The sequence below is a fragment of the Enhydra lutris genome, unplaced genomic scaffold (assembly GCF_002288905.1).
Source record: "Enhydra lutris kenyoni isolate GAN:26980312 unplaced genomic scaffold, ASM228890v2 scaffoldscaffold7, whole genome shotgun sequence".
NCBI classification, from domain to species: domain Eukaryota; kingdom Metazoa; phylum Chordata; class Mammalia; order Carnivora; family Mustelidae; genus Enhydra; species Enhydra lutris.
Genome location: NW_019154091.1, coordinates 24,989,364 through 25,012,150, shown reverse-complemented (window position 1 = coordinate 25,012,150; position 22,787 = coordinate 24,989,364). Strand labels below are relative to the sequence as shown.

At 33.6% G+C, this 22,787-nt stretch overlaps 1 protein-coding gene across 1 annotated transcript in view; it reads left to right on the top strand.

The window, feature by feature from the left end:
* LOC111142133 (zinc finger DHHC-type containing 17) overlaps positions 1 to 22,787 on the top strand; it is an 87,459-nt gene that overhangs the window by 44,588 nt on the left and 20,084 nt on the right. Inside the window, exons 6-10 of the mRNA XM_022495113.1 lie at positions 1,171 to 1,235; positions 1,850 to 2,012; positions 9,140 to 9,265; positions 18,802 to 18,944; positions 20,656 to 20,756. Of these exons, the coding sequence (XP_022350821.1) occupies positions 1,171 to 1,235; positions 1,850 to 2,012; positions 9,140 to 9,265; positions 18,802 to 18,944; positions 20,656 to 20,756 (598 nt within the window). The remainder of the gene's footprint in view (positions 1 to 1,170; positions 1,236 to 1,849; positions 2,013 to 9,139; positions 9,266 to 18,801; positions 18,945 to 20,655; positions 20,757 to 22,787) is intronic.

The following is a 22,787-nucleotide window of genomic DNA, read 5'->3' as shown; positions in this document are numbered from 1 at the left end:
TTTTGATCATTTACTCTGCTGGGCACAGAGAATACAAAGATGATTTTAATATAAGTTAATATAAGTTTAATTGTCAGAGAACCTGTTCTAGTTAATGAGACAGATGTCTCAGGCATATAGGGTAATATATAGTCCAGGTTGGAGTTAGGAGAGAGAATTTTAGGGAAGTGAAACTGATAGAATCCCTGATGCATCAGGATGTCTTGAAAGGAGACTTAGATAACTAGGGAAGAATTTTGGTTGAATAGATGGTAGTTTTAATTGTAATTTGTTTAAAAACGAAGCAAAAGTGAGGTGGGGAGGAAGTACCATATGAAAGCAAAAAGTTGGATAGGAGAAGAAAAATAATCATAGTTTACTACACGATTTTGCTGGGAATAGTATTCATATACATTTATAATAACGTAAATACCAAACATTTTTAGAACCAAAAATATAATAGATCTCTTGAAAGAATAGAGAGGTGCATATTTGTGATGGGTCAGGAAGAGTAAAGAGCAGAATTCTCATTTCGCATACTGAAGTCTCAGAAGATAATGCCTAAAACTGAAAAATCAAAAAGTAGCAATTCAAGCATCTTATTTAAGATGTGAAGGGCTAAAAGAGGTGAAAATAGTGGGGAGTAAGGCAGAGAATTGCTTTATTACCACAAATTTTTCAGAATTATTTGACTCTAAAAATGTACGTGCATAACAATAAAAGGCAAACAGAATTTGAGTTTATTGAAAAGATAAGTCTTTTTATTTTTTGTTTTGAAATGCCTAGAAATAAACAGGGTTTCATTATTCCCTCTTATCATGAATTAGTTTAATCAGTTTTTCACAGACTTAAATCATTTAACTTATACTCTGTGGATGAAAGGTGAAGAGTAGGTCAAGATCTTTAAATGTAAAACATTGAAAGGGTGATTAAACCATCTGAAAAAGGAAGTCTGTAAATATATGTTAATTAAATACATATTTATAGTCAATTAAATATATGCCCATTAATTAAAATATTTAGTGACAATAAATAGTTTTATTTGAAAAAAAGTTAAAATTTTCATTAATCAGCCTTGATTGAGGAGTGTTATTGGCTTCTCCTGTGGTATGTAAGTTAGATTTTTCTGAGTAAATTTGGTAGGAACTTAGAAATTTTTACCGTCTGACTTTTTTCTTTTTATTCTATCAGGATGTAGATATGATGGATCAGAATGGAATGACACCTTTAATGTGGGCAGCTTATAGAACACATAGGTATGTAATCATTATAAAATATTTATTCGTATCATTTTCAGCATATTAAAATGTAAAATGATGAGAAAAAGTAGTTAATGTTCTATTTGTTAATATTTAAAATTCTTGCTATGAAATATAATAAATTACTTTTTGATGTTTGAGTCTCTGTGCTTACCTTGATCTTGGTAATTGTAGTATTCTTAATTTATTCCACTTTTAGCAGTTTTTAAGAATGAAAGATGTTACCTTATCTTTAAAATTATTTTTTTCATGTTATTTGTATACTGGCAGGTTTAATTATTAATTAGTTGAATTGCCTGAAAACATTTTTGTAGCAATCCAGATTTAAATTTAAACATTTACTTGTTTAATTATATAAATATTAATGACCTTACTCCCTAATCAAAATTAGAAAATGTCAGGACCAAGTATGCCCTCTAATGGTGTTGCACATACTTAATACTTCATATTAGAATGTTCTCTCAATACCTATTATAAGGTTGAGTATAGGTTAGATTAGAAGTGTTCCAAGATGGAATGCAAATACAACCGCAATCAGTTTAGTATCTGTAATGATTTCTATAATTGAAATTAGGGTTGTTGTTGTTGTTGTTTTTTTTTTTCCTTTTCAGTGTGGATCCAACTAGATTGCTTTTAACATTCAATGTTTCAGTTAACCTTGGTGACAAGTATCACAAAAACACTGCTTTGCATTGGGCAGTACTAGCAGGGAATACCACAGTCATTAGTCTTCTTCTGGAAGCTGGGGCTAATGTTGATGCCCAGAACATCAAGGTAAAAATATCCTGTATTGATTATGCTATGTGAGATGTTATTAAGATCTTAATTTCTCAGTAAAAAATAGATTTTTTCACAGACTGTCAAAGATGGAAGAAACCTCTTATTTAAGATTAACCCTATGCTTCCATGCAAGAATTTCTTTGGAAAGACTGGTTTATTTACTTTTGTCTTTTAGTGTTGAAGTAATTTTCAGATTTTGATGGCCTTTTTCATTAGTGAATTCTTACTGACTTCTGAAAATTTAATTTTATAATCCATATCTTCATAGCTAAAGGGAATTGTTTTCTGGTTTCTTTAAGATCAGTATGGAGAATCACAAGTTTGTAGGTAAACCGCATTATGCAATTCTTTGAGTTGTTTTCATCTTATTTTAAAGGTCAAGACCTTTAAATTTGATAGACACTTTTATGATGTTTATAGGGGAGTCCCCACATACCCCATATTTTGGACTAATCCAGGAAAAGTATACAAAATTATCTAAGAACAGAACACAATTATCATTTATACTCTGAACATTTAGAAATTTGTAGACATTTTATGAGTACTTGGAAAAAAATTCTTTTCGGTAGTTTTAAATTTTGGTTAACCATTCTCATGTTTAAAGCTTCAGGATCCACCACGTCTTTCAGCAACTCTTTCTGTGAAATGACTTTAAACTTTCAAACATCATCTTTCAGTAATGTAAATTCATAAATAACTTTGTACCCTTTGACAAATGTTCTTTAATTTTGGCTTATAAACCATAGTATTTTCTGAGTCATGTTTCTTAAATTTCTAAGGGATATGTGCTAATTAAATTTGAAAGAGATTTGAGCCATGTAATAATCTGAAATGGCAATCAAAAAGTAGGTTATCTCCTGCTGGATCAGGGCATCTACTTATGTTCCAGTGAATAATTTTTCTGTATTTGATTACTCTAGTTTGAACTACTGAAATAATACAGCTTAGACTAGCTATATGGAGCCTAATGTACTTAAAATTTTAACCAATTTTTAAAAATGAGTTTAATTGAAAATATTTAGTTAAAAGTAAATATTAAATATCTTGTTGGAAACTATAAAAAAATTGAGAAAGCCATGTATTTTCTTTCTTTTTAAAATTTCGAGTCCTTTTGTTTCCACCCAAAGTGATCAGAGTGGCCTAATATCTACCAGTAAAATATGAAAAGAGGAAAGTCTATTTCCATAGTACCTGACACATGAGGGGCACTCTAAATATTTGTTGACAGATTGAATGAAGATTTTTGTAGTCATGAATTTTATCTCTAAGCTAGTATTCATAACTCTGCTAGTAAACCTTTCTGCCACTTCTGAAATTATAGAGAAAAAATTTTACTTTCCAAATGTTTTTAAGCAGGAAGCTCAGAAAAGTTCATAACAATGTGTTTAGTAAATTAGGCCGATCGCAAGGGCTGAAGGATCAGAAAAATGAGTTTGATTAAGGCTAACCAATATCCCCATAAGAAAAAATTACCTTATGTTTTATATCTGAATTGCTTTAGAGCATTATTTTCCTTCTCTTCAGTACCGGACAGCCATTCTCAAAATGATCATGCCCCAGGAATGTATTTCAAAATATTTAGTATTAATATTATTGAAAAGATAGAACCAGTTTTACTATGGCAAATGTTGAGTCTCCATAGACTCTGCCAAGAGCCACAGCAATATATTGAAATTACAAGAATACTAAAAATTGTGACAACATGACTCTACAGTTCTGAAATTTGAAGCTAGTAGTGTGTATTTTTAGATCACTTAAAAATACCTTTTTTATCCGTATAGAATTTAGGTAACTTCACTTGGATCATGATCTTTAAGTATTTGAAGTGTGGTTTATAAATTTAATGTCTTTTAAAAATTTTTTTATTTATTTATTTGATAGATCACAAGTAGGCAAAAAGGCAGGCAGAGAGGGGTGGGGGGGAAGCAGGCTCCCTGCTGAGCAGAGAGCCTGATGTGGGGCTCCATCCCAGGTCCCTGAGATCATGACCTGAAGGCAGAGGCTTAACCCACTGAGCCACCCAGGTGCCCTGTAAATTTAATGTCTTTCAAATAAATAATGAACCCTTGCACTTCACATTAACTATTGCATAAACTTTTATTAGACTTAGCAGAAGAAATCTGTAATGAATTTCAACAGAAAGGTAATGGTAAGAGAGAGATTTGAGATGATTTATATGGTTTGATCCTTATATTTTTAATGTTTTGCAGGTTCAGGTACATGAATTATTTGATACCAAGATAGGATAAGCTCCTATATAGCTTTCTTTTTATTTATTTATTTATTTATTTGAGAAAGAGGGAGAGCACTTATGAGCAGGGGGAGGGATGAGGGAGAGGGAGAAGCAGACTCCCTGCTGAGCAGGGAGCCTAATGTGGGACTCAATCCCAGGACCCTGGGATATGACCTGAGACGAAGGCAGATGCTTAACTGACTGAGCCACCCAGGTGCTCCTCAAATGTAACTTTCTTAGTTAGTATGGTTTATATGAATACTTCCAGAGTTACAGTGTCATATAATTAATGTGCATGTGGAACTTTTTTTTTTTCTGAGAGCATGAGCAAGCATGGTTGGCGGGGGAGGTGAGCAGAGGAAGGGGGAGAGAGAGAGACTCTCAGGTGGACTCCTTATTGAGCGTGGAGCTGTGCTTGGGTTTCGATCCCATGAGCCTGAGATCATGACCTGAACCAAAACCAAGAGGCAGACACTTAACCAACTGAGCCATCCAAGTGCCCCCCAAAAGAAGTTATTTTAAATGTGATTCCCTTGTAGCTTCTGGAGTGAAATCATCATCATTGTCATCATTATCATCATCATTTTATTTTTTTAATTGAGGTATAGTTGGCATACAACATTATGCTGGTTTTAGGTATACAACATAATGATTTGAACATGTGGGATGACCACCACAGCAGATCCAGTCAGCATTGTTACCCTTACATAGTCACAAAATGTCCTTTTTCCTAGTGATAGGAACCCTTAAGATTTACTCTCTTAGGAACTTTCCAATATATAATAGAGTAGTAACTATAGTCGCTGTGCTATAAATACGTTCCAGGACTTGACTTATTTTAAAACTAGAAGTTTGTGTGTTTCAATTGCCTTTGCCCACCCCTGAAGCCCGCTTCTGGCAACCATGAGTCCGTTCTGTGTATTAGTGAGCTTGGTTTTGTTTTGTTTGTTTTGTTTTTTAGATTCCACATACAAGTGAGATCATATGGTATTTATCTTCCTCTGACTTGTTTGGAATGACATTATTTTTAAAGGAAATAAAGTCTAACGAGTTGCTTCAGTTGCTCAGGGAACATTTAATACTTTCAGAGTAAAAATCATCTTTCTATCCACACTATTGGAAAAGTAGATTTTTGTTTTAAAATTTACTTTTTGTGGAAGTTAACAGATGAAATAAGTATCAACTGTTTTTTCTGGTGGACTCTGGCATTCCTGTTATGCTGCAGTCTAGTCACCACTTTTAGTGGTGGTGAGTCAAGGTGTATAAAATAGCTGAAGTCCGTATTCTTTCAGAATTTACATCGTATTAAGGAGCAATTAATTGTAATTGTAATTGAAACACACATGTGCATGCATACACGCAAATGTGCAGTGATGAGGGCTGTGAGTGACTTGTGAATACCTCTGAGGAGATGACATTTGCTTTGAGACTTGTCTGATGAAGAAGGGATCAGTTATACAAAGATAAGTGGGAAAAAAGTTTCCATGTAGAGGAGCCTGTTAATGCAAGTCCCAAGGCCAGGAGTAAGCTTGCTGTTAGAGGTACAGAAAATGACAGCCTGGGCTGAGTGCAGGGAGCAGAGGAGTGAAGACACTCAGGTAGGTGCCAGATCACGCAAGGCCATGATAAGGAACTTTAATTATGTTCTCAGTCATGAAAAGGAGTTGGAAGGATTTGTGAAGGATGGCTTTATAATCTTTGTGTTTTAAGTATTTTTAAAAGACTACTTTGGTTGCTGATGGAGAATGCATTAAAGAATTAAGAAAATGGAGGGGATGACTGAAGATCAGTTCGGCCATTTTAATAAATCAGGCAGCTGATGTTAGTTTGGCCTGCAATTTTAATAGATTTGTGGATTTGGAAATGATAGTTTAGAGTAGATTAGATATGAAGACGAAAGGCAATCTTGATGACTAAATAAATGTCTTGTGATATATATTGAGATTGTGAAGACTGAAAGAAGACTTTCTTGGGGCAAGGGTGATAGGAATTGGCTCTATTTTAGTCATATGTAATATGAAGTGTTGTGCCTTTTAGCTATGTGGAATGGCAGGCTAGTTAAATAAGCAAATTGCTGTGAATTTCAAAAGGGAAAAATTCATTAATTAAAAACAATCTAGATTCTTTGTCCAGGAATTTGATGTATACCTGTATATTTTTCCATTTTTCATTTTAAGTGTTAAGAAAGAGAGTCTAATTGATAATCATGAATTATAACCAAAAAGCTGTAGTCTGCAAATCTGGATATGGCTGTAATAGGAATAAAAGTTGAATTCTTTAAAGAATATGAAAAATTATACTTTGTATTATAGTGATACAACTATAGTTATAATTAAACAACTATAGTTAGTTGATCCTATTTCTTCTAAAGTAGCTATTTGCTAAATAAGACTGAATTTAAGTTTCTTAGAAATCTGTCTTTATATTAGATATTTACCCTTGTAAATTAGTTATTTGATTAAGGAATTCCATTCTTCTAATATATAAATAAATTTTTTTTTTCCCCAAAATAAGGTTACTTTAAAATGCTACTTTGATTCTTAGAAGGCACAGGAATGACCATATACTTTAGATTAGAAATTCTTAATTTGGGACCTACCAGAGAATTTTGGTTAGAGGGTGGGCCCATAAATTGTTACAAAAAATTACTTTTATCAATACTTTTTGGGGAGAAGGCCAATGCTTTCATCAACTATGACTCAGAAGAATTTAAGAACCATAGCCCCAGATAACAGTTACATGCAATAAATCCAAATCTTGTGAAGGGATAACAGTAAGGGAAGGAAAAGTGACTTGGGATACTAAGAATATATATATTTTTTAATGAACTATGCAGTAACTCCTCTTTATGGTAGCATCTCATTTGTGAATTTTTAAAAAATAATGTTGTATCCCCCTCCACAAGTTTTGGTTATATGGATGAATTTAGATGAATTTTGGGAGAACAGCTAATCTCTGGAGGCTGCCCAAGCATTTCCAGTTTTTTCTTTCTAAAACTTATCAAACAACATAATTTTTACTTTGTGCAGGCTGTAAAAGCTTTGTTAATAGATTAAAATACTCTTATATGGTTTCTTGAAATGAGGTAAGAAACTTTTTTTCTAAAAATGGTTTTCTTTACCTCTTAAGTACCTGACCTAGATGGTCTCCAAGAAAGAATTTTCTTTAGTTTTAATAATGAAATCCACTCTCAGGGAAAAAGTTATTTTCCACCCTCCACCTTCCATTATGTTTATTTCACCAAAACCTTTGAAAAATTTCTTTTATTACCAGTTATATAGTCTATAAATACTCCATGATTCTTGTTGTTATTCCTCTTGTTATTATCATTTACTATTTTGGCTGATACATGGAGTAATCAAATATAGACTTACTTCAGAACCTGAGCTTTAGTATCATTCTTTACATTAATCGCTTGTTTATTTTACCAGCCGAATAAAAGAACTACACAAAAGCAGTCAGAAGACTAGAGGAGTAGTAGTTGGAAGATTTCTTAAAGCTCCCTCCATCTTTTTATCTAGGCAATCCTTAGGTGTCACATGGCCCTCTAGTGGAAGGGATGCTCAGCTGGACCGAGGCAACAGCAGGATATTCTCTGGGAATTGTTACCCAAGGGATTGCTTTTATTCAGGTAATCTTTATAGTTTGGATTAATTAGCTGGTTCTTACAACTTAGGTGATAGAAGTTTTGAGTAGGCGAGGAGATATTTTACCATAAATATCCCTATTTGTGGAAGACTCATCTAGATTAGCCCATTCCTTATTAAATACTGTTGACCTTTTACTAAAGGATTGGTTGGGCTTTTTGTCATTATTGGTGTGTTGTTATAGTTGTTGCTGTTGGTGGCCGTGCTTATTTTGTTGTTTGCTTTTTGTTTTTTAGTGTTTTTCTTTTAAATAAAGTGTACTTTATACTTGATAATCATCCCTCATAAGTAAGGCACTGCAAGGCTTATTTTTTTTTGTTTTTATCCAGTTTTTCAAAATAAAATTTCAGTATTTTCCTTTTTTATTAACTAATTTTGAATATTCATCCATACATTCTCAAAATTTTGGCACACAAAATTTTTCATTTTGCTTTTCTATTTAAAGAAGTAGATAAATAGTGAAGAATATCAAATAGAATAGAAATGTAGGTGTCTGACAATAGACAATGAGAATGACAATGAGAAATAAGATTTTAAATTAATAAAGTCAAAAAGAAGCATGAATCTAGAATTGGGGGTGCTTATGTCTTATTTCTATCTATAAAGCACTTAGTTCTATTCACTTATATACTCTTTGGCATTCTTCTTGAGATTAAAGGGAGCTGTAGGTCTGTAACTTGAGTTTCATTATTTTTTGTTACTGTTATTCTCTTTGGAAATTCCTGGATGGGTGAATGAATTTAAGATGATCAGAATGCCAGTACAACAGTAGTAGAAATAGAAGTTGACTTTTCTTTTTCTTCCTTGTTGTCTTCAGACCTTTGTCATTACTGAAATTAAACCGAGAGGTTTCTGGCAATTTGGTATGATAGTTGGATGTTTTGTAGTAGTAAGTGTTACTAATAAAACCCTTTAGAATACGAAATAACTAATAAACTGAATGATAGCCTCTGATCCAGCAGGTGGTAAAATACCTACTTTTTGATTTACTTTAATATAAGTGAAAATGCAACCAAAAATAGAATTTATAGAATAAGACGAGTAAATACATTTACTGATTGTACCTTGAATGGGAAAGCATAATAATAAGTAATGATTTAGATTCTTTTAGTATTTGACTTTGCTCAATGTTAAAACAATGTTAAAGAACTAATTGTTCAATTTATTTTTATGGGAGTACTTTAAAAATAACTAAAATATTTTACTTTTTACTTTTAATGTGAATTTTTTCTGCTAATCAGGGTGAATCAGCACTTGATTTGGCAAAGCAGAGAAAAAACGTGTGGATGATCAACCATTTGCAAGAGGCGAGACAAGCAAAAGGATATGACAATCCATCCTTCCTTAGAAAGCTGAAAGCTGACAAGGTAAATTCATGTTTGAAGATTTGCAGCATATAATCTTTTTAAGTAAAATTCATAGGCATACTTTCTTAGCTGAGCAGTTTTAGCTTTTAATTTTGCCATTGGCCAGTGTAATTTTTAAAATACTAAATTACTCAGGACAAAGTCAGATAGCAAAGTTTTTCAGGGCTCTACCTACTTGGTAATTTGATAATTAAGAAGAATGGTTATATGTAAAATTGTTTAAATCTCCATAAGCTAACATAAATTTTAGTTCATTGATTCAACTGTCCTTTGTTAAGCAATGGAGAGATAGTAAGTCCTTGTTTAAGTGCATTTATTAATTGGTAATAAACTATGAAAAATTATAGTCCAAATACATATCTTTTTAAAGTGGTCACAACTCTAATTGATTCAAGCTGCCCATTCTTTTGTGATATGTTGTAATGTTTTTAGAGTGAGAGAAACTTATATTCTTCAGTTCTCTGTAGAAAGCCTCTTTTAGATCTTCCATATACCTTCAAGGTTAAACTGTATGACTGTTGGTTCAATTGCCTAATTATAATAATATGATTTCAAAAATAAGAATATTTCCCCCAAAGAGGGGCCTATATTCCTTAAAAATTTCTTTCCTTTTAAAAATGTAAAAATCAGCTGACGGTTTCTTTAAAATACTAAATTAATTGACAAGATATTTGGCTAATTTGTCAGTAATCACAAGTTGAAGACATTAAGGCTTCAGTACCTTTTTATTTAGTCTGTTCTAGTGGTAATACTGTTTATTTAAAGTTAATGATCTGTGTGTTATCAGGACAAAATGACAAGATTTGGACAAAGGAAAACATGAAAACATGTCACATTTATTTATAGTTCAGACTTCCTTAGTGCTTTAAAACCATTGGTCATTACTTTAGCATGAGAAAAGTCAGATTTATAGTGTATAAACTTGCCTTTCAAGATGCCTGGGTAGCTCTGTTAGTTAAGCGTCTGCCTTTTGCTCAGGTCATGATCCCAGGGTCCTCTGCTCAGCAGGGAGACTGCTTCTTCCTCTCCCTCTCCCCATTTGTGCTCTCTCTATCCCGCTTTCTTTTTGTCAAATAAATAAAATCTAAAAAAATACTTGCCTATTTTCAAACCCATAGTTGAGAATAATGAGCAGTTTTTGCATGTCGTGTTAACTCTTTCATTTTACTATTAGATATAACACAGAAAATGGTTTATTTTTCAATTTTCATTAATTTTGCTCTGTTCTCTAGGATTTAAAGCAGTTTTTCTCAACACAGTGAATAAATCCTGGTATCTCATTGTAACTAAGCTTATAACAAAAGTGTCTTGTATTGCTTTGGAAAATCCCATAATATTTATGCCTTCATTTTGTTTAGTGTAAATATTCTAAAGGATTTTTTAAAAATACATTGTCAGATAAAAATGACTTTGTAAATTCTAGATGTTTAATAATATGTAGTTACTTATTATAGCAATAAGAACTGTCATGTTTATGTGTTTGGATATGATTTCTTTTTAAAAAGAGAGCTTCAGGGATGCCTGGGTTGTACAGTCAGTTGAACATCCAACTCTTGGTTTCAGCTTGGATCATGATCACAGGCTGTGTGGGACTCTGCGCTAAGTATGGAGTCTGCTTGGGAGTCTCTTTCCCTCTGCCCCCCAACTCGTTCTTTCTCTCTCTAAAATCTTTTTTTTTTTTTTTTAAGATTTTATTTATTTACTTGACAGAGATCACAAGTAGGCAGAGAGGCAGGCAGAGAGAGAGGAGGAAGCAGGCTCCCCGCAGAGCAGAGAGCCTGATGCAGGACTTGATCCCAGAACCCTGGTATCATGACCTGAGCCAAAGGCAGAGGCTTTAACCCACCCTGCCACCCAGGCGCCCCTAAAATAAATCTTTAAAAAAATAAAAAATTAAGAGAGAACTTCATTAAAGAGTTTAGCACAATTTCATTAACATGTGTTTATTATTGTGATCAGTTCAGAAGTCAAGTGTTCCTATTTTTGTTTTGGTGGTGTTTTTTGCATTAGTATTTTAAAATATATTACATTTTTAGAAAAGATTATTAAATAAAAACATACAGTGCTTGCATGCTTTGTGTAATTAAGTATTTGCATTTATATAGACTGTTTCCTTTTCATCTCATTAGAAATACTTAAATCATAAACATGACTTGATTTGCTAATCCGTAAAGTATGTTCTGTATTTAAAACCAAACAAGAAATATTTACACCTAGGATTCAGTAGCATTTTACTAAAAATAAGTCATCCCAATGGGGGAAAAATATTTTTGGACAGTGCTAGTAGATAGATGTGGAGAGAAACTTAATTTTAGAAAACTATTTTTAAAGCTCTTGGATTTTTAAGGTTAGAAAATTTTAGACACAGGGTAGGGCCAGAGGTAGAGAGAGTGAGTGCCTCCTAAATAAATGCTTAATAAGTTAGAAGGAAATCTCTAAATTGTATTTTTCAACACTTAAAAACCCCCAATCCCTTTGGTTAACAGTGGAAATCACACATATTATCTACTTTAATATTGTTTATTGATTATATGAAAATAAGCCTGGGAAGATGGAGAAGCTGTACTTACCCTATTCTTCCATACTAAGCACAACTGAAAAACCTGGACATTACATACACAAGAAACGTAGGGAAACTCTGGGAGATGAAAAGAAAAAGCCTGAATGGATAGGGAGCTCAGGACCTGAAAAATGTGTTCTCTTTTTTGCCTCATATATCCCAAATACAGAGCTGACAAAGCCAGCAACCTAGAATCACAAATGGATACAGACCAAAAGGGCTCCAACAAAATCCTGCTCTCTGGCTAAAGAACCTTCACAAAAGAGTCAGATTAGCAAGATAGAGACTTAAGAAAATAACTTTCTACCACAGCCAAATATTGCAGAAGAAACTCTGGCCCCACAGTTTTTCATACCAGAAATCATACACAGTTAATCATACCAGCAAAGGCCTAAACTTCTAACCCTTAACAGGCTGTAATGAGGTGCCCCAGCTTCTTTCCTGGGGTTGTTAACAGAGCAGGTTTAAATAAGGAGTTGGAAGTTTTTAATCCCACTGGCTGTTAATGAGGTCCCATCCCCTGCTCTATCAGGAAGACCACATAGGACACAATAATGAGGCATTCCTAACCTTCCCAGGCAGGGAGGTATTAGTAGAGGTATAACGGGGAGCTGGAAGTTCCGCCCTTGCCCAGCAGTAATGAGGAATCCCGTCCTCAGGCAGTAAAGTCAGTAAAGTTGATATCTGAACTTCCACCCCACCTGGCAGTAATGAGTGGGTGCTTCATTCCCCTTATTCTGCCAAGCTACATCAGAGGAATCCATCTAAAAGAAGAGGTTTAAATATGATCCAGTGTTTCATTATATCCCAAATGTCCAGTTATCAAATGAAGATCACTTATCATACCAGGGACCAAGAAGAAGTGAAATTGATGAAAAGAGAATCGAATAGATGCCAACAAAATGATGACAGATACTAGAATTATCTGACAAAAGATTTTAAAGAGCCATTACAAAAAGGCTTCAATGAATAATTATGAACATGCTTAAAAGAAATGAAAAGTAATCTCAGCAATGAAGTAGAAATATAGAAATAGAATATACAGAAGAACCAGATGGAAATTTTAAAACTGAAAATTACAGTAAACAATATTTAACAAACTGAGTTAAAGGGCTCAACAGCAGAATAGAGGACACAGAGGAAAGAATCAGTCACCCTGAAGATAGAACAATAAAAATTAGACATTCTGAAGAACAAAAGGAAATAAATTGGAAAAAAAAAATGAACAGAGCCTAAGGGACCTATGGTTATAACAGATTATCTAACATTGATATGATTAGGGTCCCAGAAAAAGAAGGAGGGTGGAACTAAGAAAGTACCCAAAAGATAGGCCCACAAAATCCCCAAGTTTGACAAAAGACCAACCTACAGATTAGGAAGTGGAATATACCCTAAACAGAATAAACTCAAAGAAATCCTGCCTCCACACATCATAGTCAAACTTCTGGAAACCAAAACCAAACAATAAAATTCTTTAAGTCTCCTTACTAATAGGAGTGAAACAGTTCAAATGACAATGGATTTCTTACCAGAAGCCATAGAAGCCAGAAGAAACTGGCACATTTTCCAAGTGCTGAATGGAAAGACCTGTCAACCCAGTATAAAAATATTTTTCAAGAATAAAGGAGAGGGACGCCTGGGTGGCTCACTGGGTTAGAGCCTCTGCCTTCTGCTCAGGTCATGATCCCAGGGTCCTGGGATCGAGCCCTGCATCAGGCTCTCTGCTCAACAGGGAGCCTGCCTCCACTCCTCCCTACCCCACCCCTCGCCCTACCCCGCCTACCTCTGATCTCTGTCAAATGAAAAAAAAAGAAAAAAGGAATAAAGGAGAAATCCATATATTCTCAGATAAAGGAAAATTAAGAGAATTTGTTGCCAGCAGACCTACCCTAAAAGAATGTTTAAGAAATGTTCTCTAAACAGAAAGGAAATGATAAAAGGAAAAATCTTGATAAGATCATAGTAAACAAAATTATGCATAAATGTGGTAGACTTCTCATCTTATTCCTTCCAAATTATGCTTGGCAGTTGGGGCAAAATTATAATATTGTTTGATGTGTTTCTAAATGTAGGTATATATGTGAGGCAATTTGTAAAATTAGCAGGGGAGGGTGGAGGGACATAAAGGCAGGTAAGATTTCCACACTTCTTTTGAACTTGTAAAATGATGACACCAGTGTGTTAAGTTATGTTTATATAATAGAGTAACCACTAAAAAAAGCTAAACAGAAGGATAAACTGGAAAATATTATAAATTCTGAAAAGAATTCTGAAAAGCTTTCCAGTTACCTACAAGAAGGCAGGAAAAAGAAAAACAAAAACATAAGAAAACAAAAAGTAAAATTATAGACTTAAACCCCAACATGCCAATAATCACATTAAATTAAAATATTCTCTTTTTTTAAAAGATTTTATTTATTTATTTGACAGAGAGAGATACAGCAAGAGAGGGAACACAGGCAGGGCAAGTGGGAGAGGGAGAAGCAGGCTCCCCGCTGAGCAGGGGTTCGATCCCAGGACCCCGAGATCATGACCTGAGCCGAAGGCAGATGCTTAATCGACTGAGCCACCAGGTCCCCCTAAATTAAAATATTCTAACGTACCGAGTAAAATACAGTTATTGGCTCTGTGTATTATAATGCATAATCCAACTATATACTGTCTATAAGAAACTCCCTTCATGTGTAAGAATATTGGCAAATTGCTTACATAGGCAAGTAACAGAATGGAAACAGTCTGTGTTACCCTGATACCAAAACCATACAAAGACAGTTCAAAACAAAGAACCATAAACAAACATCCTCATGAATATACAGCTGACCCTTGAACAACACAGGTTTCAACTGTGTGGTCCACTTACGCAGTTTTTTTTTTTTTTTTTGGTAAATATAATATTGTAACATATTTTCTCTTCCTCATGATTTTATTAATAACATTTCCTTTTCTCTAGTTTTGCTATAAGACTACAGTATATAATATAAATATGTTATATATTTATATATTATAAATATAATATAAAATATGTTTAGTCAACTGTTTATGTTATTGATAAGGCTTCTAGTCAAAATAGTAGGCTATAAGTAGTTAAGTTTTGGGGGAGTCAAAAGTTATATGCAGGTTTTGGATTACATGGGGGTTGGTACTCCAACCCTGTGTTATTCAAGGGTCAATTGTACACTTAAAAATCTTTAACAAAATGTTAACAAATAGAAATAGTCATTACGTAAAAGGAATTACTCACTATGACCAAACTCGGCTTATGAGAGGAATGTAAGGCTCATTTAATATTCAGAATTATTCAGTGAAATCTACCTTATTAACAAAGAAGAAAAATATCATGATTATATCCATGCATAAAAAGCATTTGATAAAGATCAGTGTTCGTTTATGATAAAACTCTCAGAAAAATAGGAATAGAGAATTTCATGAACTTGATAAAGAGCATTTCTAAAACCTTCAACTAACAATGGTGAAAGACTGAGTGATTTCTCCCTAAGGTCAAGAATAAGGCAAAGATCTCCCTTTTACTGTTCCTGTTCAACTTAGTGGGGGAAGTTGTACCTAGTGAAATAAAGCAAGAAAAGGAAATTAAAAGGTACATAGTTCAGAAAGGAAAAAATAATAAAATTGTCCCTCTTGGTGGTAACATAATTGTCTCTATCCCAACGAATCTGTAAAATAAACTCCTGGAACTAATAAATGAGTTTAGCAAGTCACAGGACATTTTATTTTATTCCATATACTTGCAAAAAACACATGGACTCCAAAATTACTACAGTATTACTTAGAGTTGCTCAAAAAAATTGGAATACTTAGGTGTAAATCTAACCAGACATGTAAAATTACTTGTATACTGAAATGTTTTTAATGTCAATGAAAGAAATAAACGATGATCTAAATAAATGGAGAGACATGCTATGTTCATGAAGTGGTAGACTCAGCACAGTAACTATGTCAGTTGTGCCCAAAATGTTACACAAACTTAATGTAATTAAATAAAAATTCCAGTAAGATTTATTTGTCTTTATAGCCAAGATTAATCTAAAATTTATATGGAAAGGCAATAGATCAAGAATAGCTAAAACAGTTTTGGAAAAAAAATTATTATGTGGAATTTTAAGATACGCCCTGTAGCTACAGTAATCAAGACTGTGTGGTATTGTTGGAGGAGCAAATTCCTAGATCACTGCAACAGAATAGAGAGCCCAGCAACAGAACCACAGAGATAAATGCCTACTGACTTACAGAAGTGCAGAAGTAATTCAGTGGAGGAGAAACAGCCTTTTCAACAAATGGTGTTGGAACATTTGGACATGCATAAGCAAAATAATAATAAATAAACCTTTACTCAAACCTCACACTGTATAGAAAAGTTAACTCAAAATGGTTCACAGACTTAAATGTAAAACTGTAAAACTTTCAGGAAAAAACAAAATCATCAGAATCTAGGACTATACCAAGAGACTTGACATGAAAAGTATCATCCATGAAGGTAAAAACTGATCAATTAGACTTCATCAGAATGAAAAACTTTTGTCCAGTGAAAGACTCTGTTAATTAGGATGAAAAGATAAACTACAGACTGGAAGAAAATATTCGCTAGCCATATACCCCAATAAAAGACTAGTTTCCAGAATGTATAAAGAATTTTTTGCAACTTAACAGTGAAGAAATCAAACAACCCAGTTAGAAAAATGAGTTAAAGACAAGACCTATTTCACCAAAAAAGATATAAAAATGGCACATAAGCACATGAAAAGCTGTTCAATATCATTAGTCATTAGGGAAATGAAAATTACTATAAAATTCTTTCAAACTTACTATATATTTAAAATTTCCCATAATAAAATTCAAGAAAAAATAGATTTATCATATCTGTAAAAGCAGCACATCACCATTACCTTTTTTTTTTAAAACATCTTTATGGTATCAGAAATACAAATGTTAAATAACATTTTAAAGAAAAAAACCAAAACTCCAGAAGCCCACACATAGATATTTATCCAAGTGAAATGAGTTTATGTTCACACAAAAACATATATGCAAATGTTTATAATGGCTGTATTCACAGTCTTCAAATTTGTAAACAACCCTAGTCCTTTAGCTGGAGATGAGTAAACTGTGATACATCCCATGATAGAATAGTAGGCAGCATTAAAAAGGAACAAACTGCTGATACATACATGAGTGAATGTCAGATGCATTGTCTAAGTGAAAGAAGCCAGATTTCAAAGACTGCATCAGTATGATTCCATTTGTAAGACATTGCTGCAAAGCAAAAAATAAAGGGGTGGAGATTAGTGTCTGTTAGAGGCTGGGACTGGGAGCAACAGGATATTTCAGGGCTTGTTAGAACTGTTCTGTGTCTTGATTTTCATGCTGACATACAGTGTATGTTAAAACTCGGAGAACTATGCCCAAAAGATGGTGACTTTTACTATATGTAAATTGTATCCTTATTTTTAATAATGAAAAAAAATGTGGCTATTGCTGAGGGAGAGCAAGCATCTTAACTAAAAACAAGGCAAATTACAGATAATTTTAGAAAATACTTCTCCAGTGACATATCTTCCTTTTCTCCCACCAGTACCCACCCTTTACCATACATTCTGTCCTCCAAGTTATAAATCTTCTCTAATGTCTTGATATAAAATCCATGCATACTAGAGTTGAAAAAAAAAGATTGGAAGGGGGGCGCCTGGGTGTCTCAGTGGGTTAAAGCCTCTGCCTTCGGCTCAGGTCATGATCCCAGGGTCCTGGGATCAAGCCCCACATCGGGCTCTCTGCTCAGCAGGGAGCCTGCTTCCCACCCCCCATCTCCCCCCCCCCCCGCCTCTGCCTGCCTCTCTGCCTAACTGTGATCTCTCTCTGTCAAGTAAATAAATAAAATCTTTTAAAAAAAATGATTGGAAGGGTTAATTATTTTACTACAGCATAAAATTAAACTCAATTTATGTTTAATTATTTTTCAAGCTAAAATTAAGCACCATTCAGAAAATTATTTACAGTAGCTAAGTTGGGAAAGACATTGCCATTTGTCTGAAAAGTATTTATTTCACTGAAAGCCAGCAGTATAAATGGGGCACTAAAGAAGTGTAATATTTTAGCCTTCAGAAAGGTAAATAGAGAGGATAGTAATGTTTATACTCTGAGCTTTGTTAGATCATAGCTGGGAGATCTTACATTGTTCTGTCACTTAAGGTACCTCCAGAGACTTGGTAGCTGCCTGTGAGGGGCTGCAGTGTGGAGGAGGCAATACACTTGACTTTGTGTTGCTCTGAAGATACAACTTGGATGGATGTTATAAGGAAGTAGATATAGATAGGTCTTGTACTTAGAAATAGACTTAGTAACAACTGGTCAGTACAAAAATGCAGCGGAAGTACCTCCAGAGTATTAAGCACTATGCTTTAATATGTGTTTACAAGCACATAATCTTCATTCTCTGGACTCTGGGACCCTGTGTATTATTTGATTTTATTTTCTATCTCATTTTAATGTTTTAGCGTACTGTTTTTTGTATGTATCATTCAAAGTATCTTCTTCAGGTCGAGGATTCTCAGGTTTCTTAACCTGAGAATGTAGCTCTTAAAACATCAAGTCATTCTGGTTTTCTCTCTAGTGATCAATGGCCGTGTTAGTGGGCTATCATCATCATGAACTATTTTCTAGTTTATTCACGTGTTGACAGGTGGTACTGCTGTCTTCTGTATCTTAATATCTATACCCACTCCTATAACTTATATTCTCATTTTCCACAATTTTACTTAAGTACTTTTAAATTGTCTGTTTAATGCCTGTCTATAGAAGACTGAGACTAGCACCTTGAATAGTAGCTGTGTGTAGGAGGTATATTTGAATGAATAAATTGCACTTTTGGCATGTTTACACAAAGATAACAATGGTTCACATTCAGATTACTTGAAACATGCAAACTTTCTAGTTTTTGTTTTTTGTTTTTCGTTTTTTTGTACAGGAATTTCGGCAGAAAGTAATGCTAGGAACTCCATTCCTAGTTATTTGGCTGGTTGGGTTTATAGCAGACCTAAATATTGACTCTTGGCTCATTAAAGGGCTAATGTATGGTGGCGTTTGGGCTACAGTACAATTTCTTTCAAAGTAAGTATGTTGTTTTTAACTATATTTTTAACTCTGCATGAGAGGATATAATTTGGACCCTGCTATGTAAAATTAACGTTTTGTATATTTAGAACACTGCCTTTATGTAACATGTTTCATTTTAATTTAATGTTAAAGAATTTTGGCAGACATACCTGAAATTTCCTCAGGTTTTTTAATGTTGAAATTCTTTTTTTTCTTTTATCTTTTTAAATTTAAATTCATTTCGCCAACATATAGTACATCATTATTTTCAGATGTAGAGTTCAGTAATTCATCAGTTCCATGTAACACCCAGTGCTCATCACATCACGTGCCCTCCTTAATGCCCATCACCCAGTTACCTCACCACCCCCCCCAACTCCCCTCCTGCAACCCCAGGTCAATCAGAGAAAGACTATATCATATGGTTTCACTTATATGTGGAATATAAGAAACAGCATAGAGGATCATAGGGGAAGGGAGGGAAAACTGAATAGGCAGAAATCAAGAGAGGGAGATAAACCATGAGAGACCCTTAACTATAGGAAACAAATGGAAATGTTGAAATTCTATAAGTACTTTCATTGATCAAAGTTTAACATATAATTTTTAAGGCTAAAATACAATTTTAAAACATTTCAGTAGAAGTAGACTTAAGCTCGTTCAACTTTAACTGTAATGTACGTATTGTATATTTCTAGGTAATTATAATGCTTGAGCTTACCTTTCCATAGGAATTATATTTTCTTTGGTCTTAAGCAATATGCAAGAAGGGGGTTTGATTTTAATACTAAGGTAGAGAGAGTCTAAGCATATGCAGTAAGACTCAGCCTTTGTGTCTTTTCCTCCCTCATTTTTCTTTAGAACATTGTGATCTTTTCCTTTCTTCCTATCCTTAGATCTCATTCCTTTAAGTTGCCCATTCAGCAAACCTAGGCAGTTGTCTATGATCTAGAACTTTCTGTGTACCTCTGTTTCTTTAGTACTTTGTTTTCACCTGAATTTCAAAAAAAAGGAGTTCTGAAAATATACACAGAGATGAGAATGGCTGGTAATATACTAACGTGTTAACTGTCAGGAAGAGGCTTAATTCTAGTTTAGTGTTTCTAGGAGCTCCAAGGGATCCCATAAGTAGGAAGACTTCCTACTTAGCTTACATGGATAGTTGATCCTGCTTATGTTTAATATAATTCATTAATACACATTTCCCCCCCCAGTCTAAATTCTGTACATAATGACCTTCAATTCCATTACATTGACCAGTTCATTCTATTTGAAAAGCTGTACTAAAAGCTTAACAAGAGTGTATAGGTAAGGAAAAATAATGAAACATAAAAACTGGAGGACTACTTTGTACTCGTTTGTCAAAATTATTTGTCTTTGGTGAAGAATATGCCAAATGATAGTTACTAAATATTACTAAAGTGAATTATTAATTTAAGAGAATAAGAATAGACTGAAATTCTGAGGTTGAAAAGTACACAGAATTATAATTCTATTTCTTGGCAAATTAGGAGCTTCAGAATCTTGCTGACTGATTCAGCTGTGTACTTATTATTGATTACCATGAAAAATGCTCTTGGTATTTAAGCATCCTGGATTTCTGGGTTTTAATTAAACCAGAGGAAACCATTAAACTATGTGGAATGTGTATAATTTTCATTTAAATTATTACTCATTTTTATAAGAAAATATGAGCTCAAATTTTTTAAAAACTTGTATTTTGCAGATCCTTTTTTGATCATTCAATGCATAGTGCATTGCCCCTTGGAATATATTTGGCAACCAAATTCTGGATGTATGTAACATGGTTCTTCTGGTTTTGGAATGATATCCTTTGGTTATAAAGGTCGTATCTAAAGCAATTTTTGTTATTTAAATGAATGTGTTATAACAATTTAACATTAGGACTGAGAAACTAATGATTTGCTGCAGTAAAACAGTATTTCTAGGAAAATAATAAGTGTGAACCAAAGTAAATATTGTTTTCAAATGTTTCATATTTTAGAGATCACTTTTGAAAGCTGCTTTCAATGACTATATCAGTAATAATAGTAGCTATTATTTATTGAGTGTTTAAAGGGCATAAATACTTTGTATTTAATACACATTCTATATGTTAATTTTTTTTTAAAGATTTTATTTGTTTATTTGACAGAGATCACAAGTAGGCAGAGAGGCAGGCAGAGAGAGAGGGGGAAGCAGGCTCCCTGCCGAGCAGAGAGCCGGATGTGGGGCTCGATCCCAGAACCCTGGGATCATGACCTGAGCCAAAGGCAAAGGCTTTAACTCACTGAGCCACTCAGGTGCCCCTATATGTTAATATTTTTATCTTCATATTTTATAGATGAGAAAATTTGGGCTTAAATAGGTTAAGCTGTTATCCTTGCCCAGATCTATACAGCTAGTCTCTGATAAGGCTGGGATAGAAACACACACTTTTTAAAAAAAAAAAAGAAGGCAAAAAGGAAACACAGGCTAGTCTGTTTCAGTCTTATTCAACACCTATTCGAAACCTTTTTCTTTTTACTAAACTGTGATTTTCATGTTTCAGTATCAAACTGTTTTCTCTAAATATTAAACTTTTTAAATTTTGTGGTTGGTAGCAGTTAATTTTCTCTTTTGCATCATGAAAGGCACGCAGTACTGTATCTTCAAATGTTTGCTGATTATTTCAATGTAGTATGCTTTAAAAAAGTAATAAGTTGAAATTGTAATCATGGGTGTGCATGTGCGTATATTGAAGTAATAAGACCAAGGTCAACTTTTGACATTTTTATGTAGAAAAAGCTCAATCGGTAAGACAGTCTGTTTTATTAAAATAAAGGCACATGTTTCACAAATGTCTGTTAATAAATCACTTTTCAAAACGTTACCATAAAAAACATAAAATAGGGCGCCTGGGTGGCTCAGTGGGTTAAGCTGCTGCCTTCGGCTCAGGTCATGATCTCAGGGTCCTGGGATCGAGTCCCACATCGGGCTCTCTGCTCAGCAGGGATCCTGCTTCCCTCTCTCTCTCTCTGCCTGCCTCTCTGTCTACTTGTGATCTCTCTCTGTCAAATAAATCAATAAAAATCTTTAAAAAAAAAAAACCATAAAATAGGTTTTTAAATGGAATGCCTTTTTTGTTGACTTATGACTGTTCTGAATAACTTTAATTAATACCTAGTTTTACTTCACAGTCTTGCATTTTAGACCATTGTGTTCTTTTTATTGTCTTGTTTTGTTTTAAATGAAAACAAAGTATTGAAAAATAAAAATGCTTATTTTGAGACTGAGGCATAGAATTGTGCCTGTCATTCTTACATTTTTATAGTGTTACATGATTAGTTTCAGAAAGTATAGTGCTTAAAAAATATTTCCTTAGCCTAAGTATCTTTTGAAATATTTCCATGTGGCAGTTTTCACAAGCTAATTCTGCCTTGTACTAAGCTTTGACATAAAAATTGTTCTTCAAGGATTTATTAAACATTAGAATTGTCTCATTGGAACATTTAGGTAAAACGGGTGTGCTTACTTTTGTTACCTCGTCTATTTTAAATTTACAAAAAGCACTGACCTCTGAAATGACATTAGTATTCCAGACATATTTTCTCATTTTGTTTCCTAAATTGGACAGTAAATTTTATATCATGAGAAAAGTCAGATTCACATCTCAAAATAATTTTAGACTGTTGCTCTTCTCTTAATCTGTTGTGCATATAAGTGGAGAGAAAAGCAGAAAAATTAGTAAATTACAAATAATGAAAACTTTATGCCAGAGCATTTTATGTAGTGTGACTTGAGTTTTTTCCTTTTTTTCTTCCTTATTTGGAGATAAAATAAAATAGCTATGCACGTTTCCAGAGCTAGGGAGTTGAG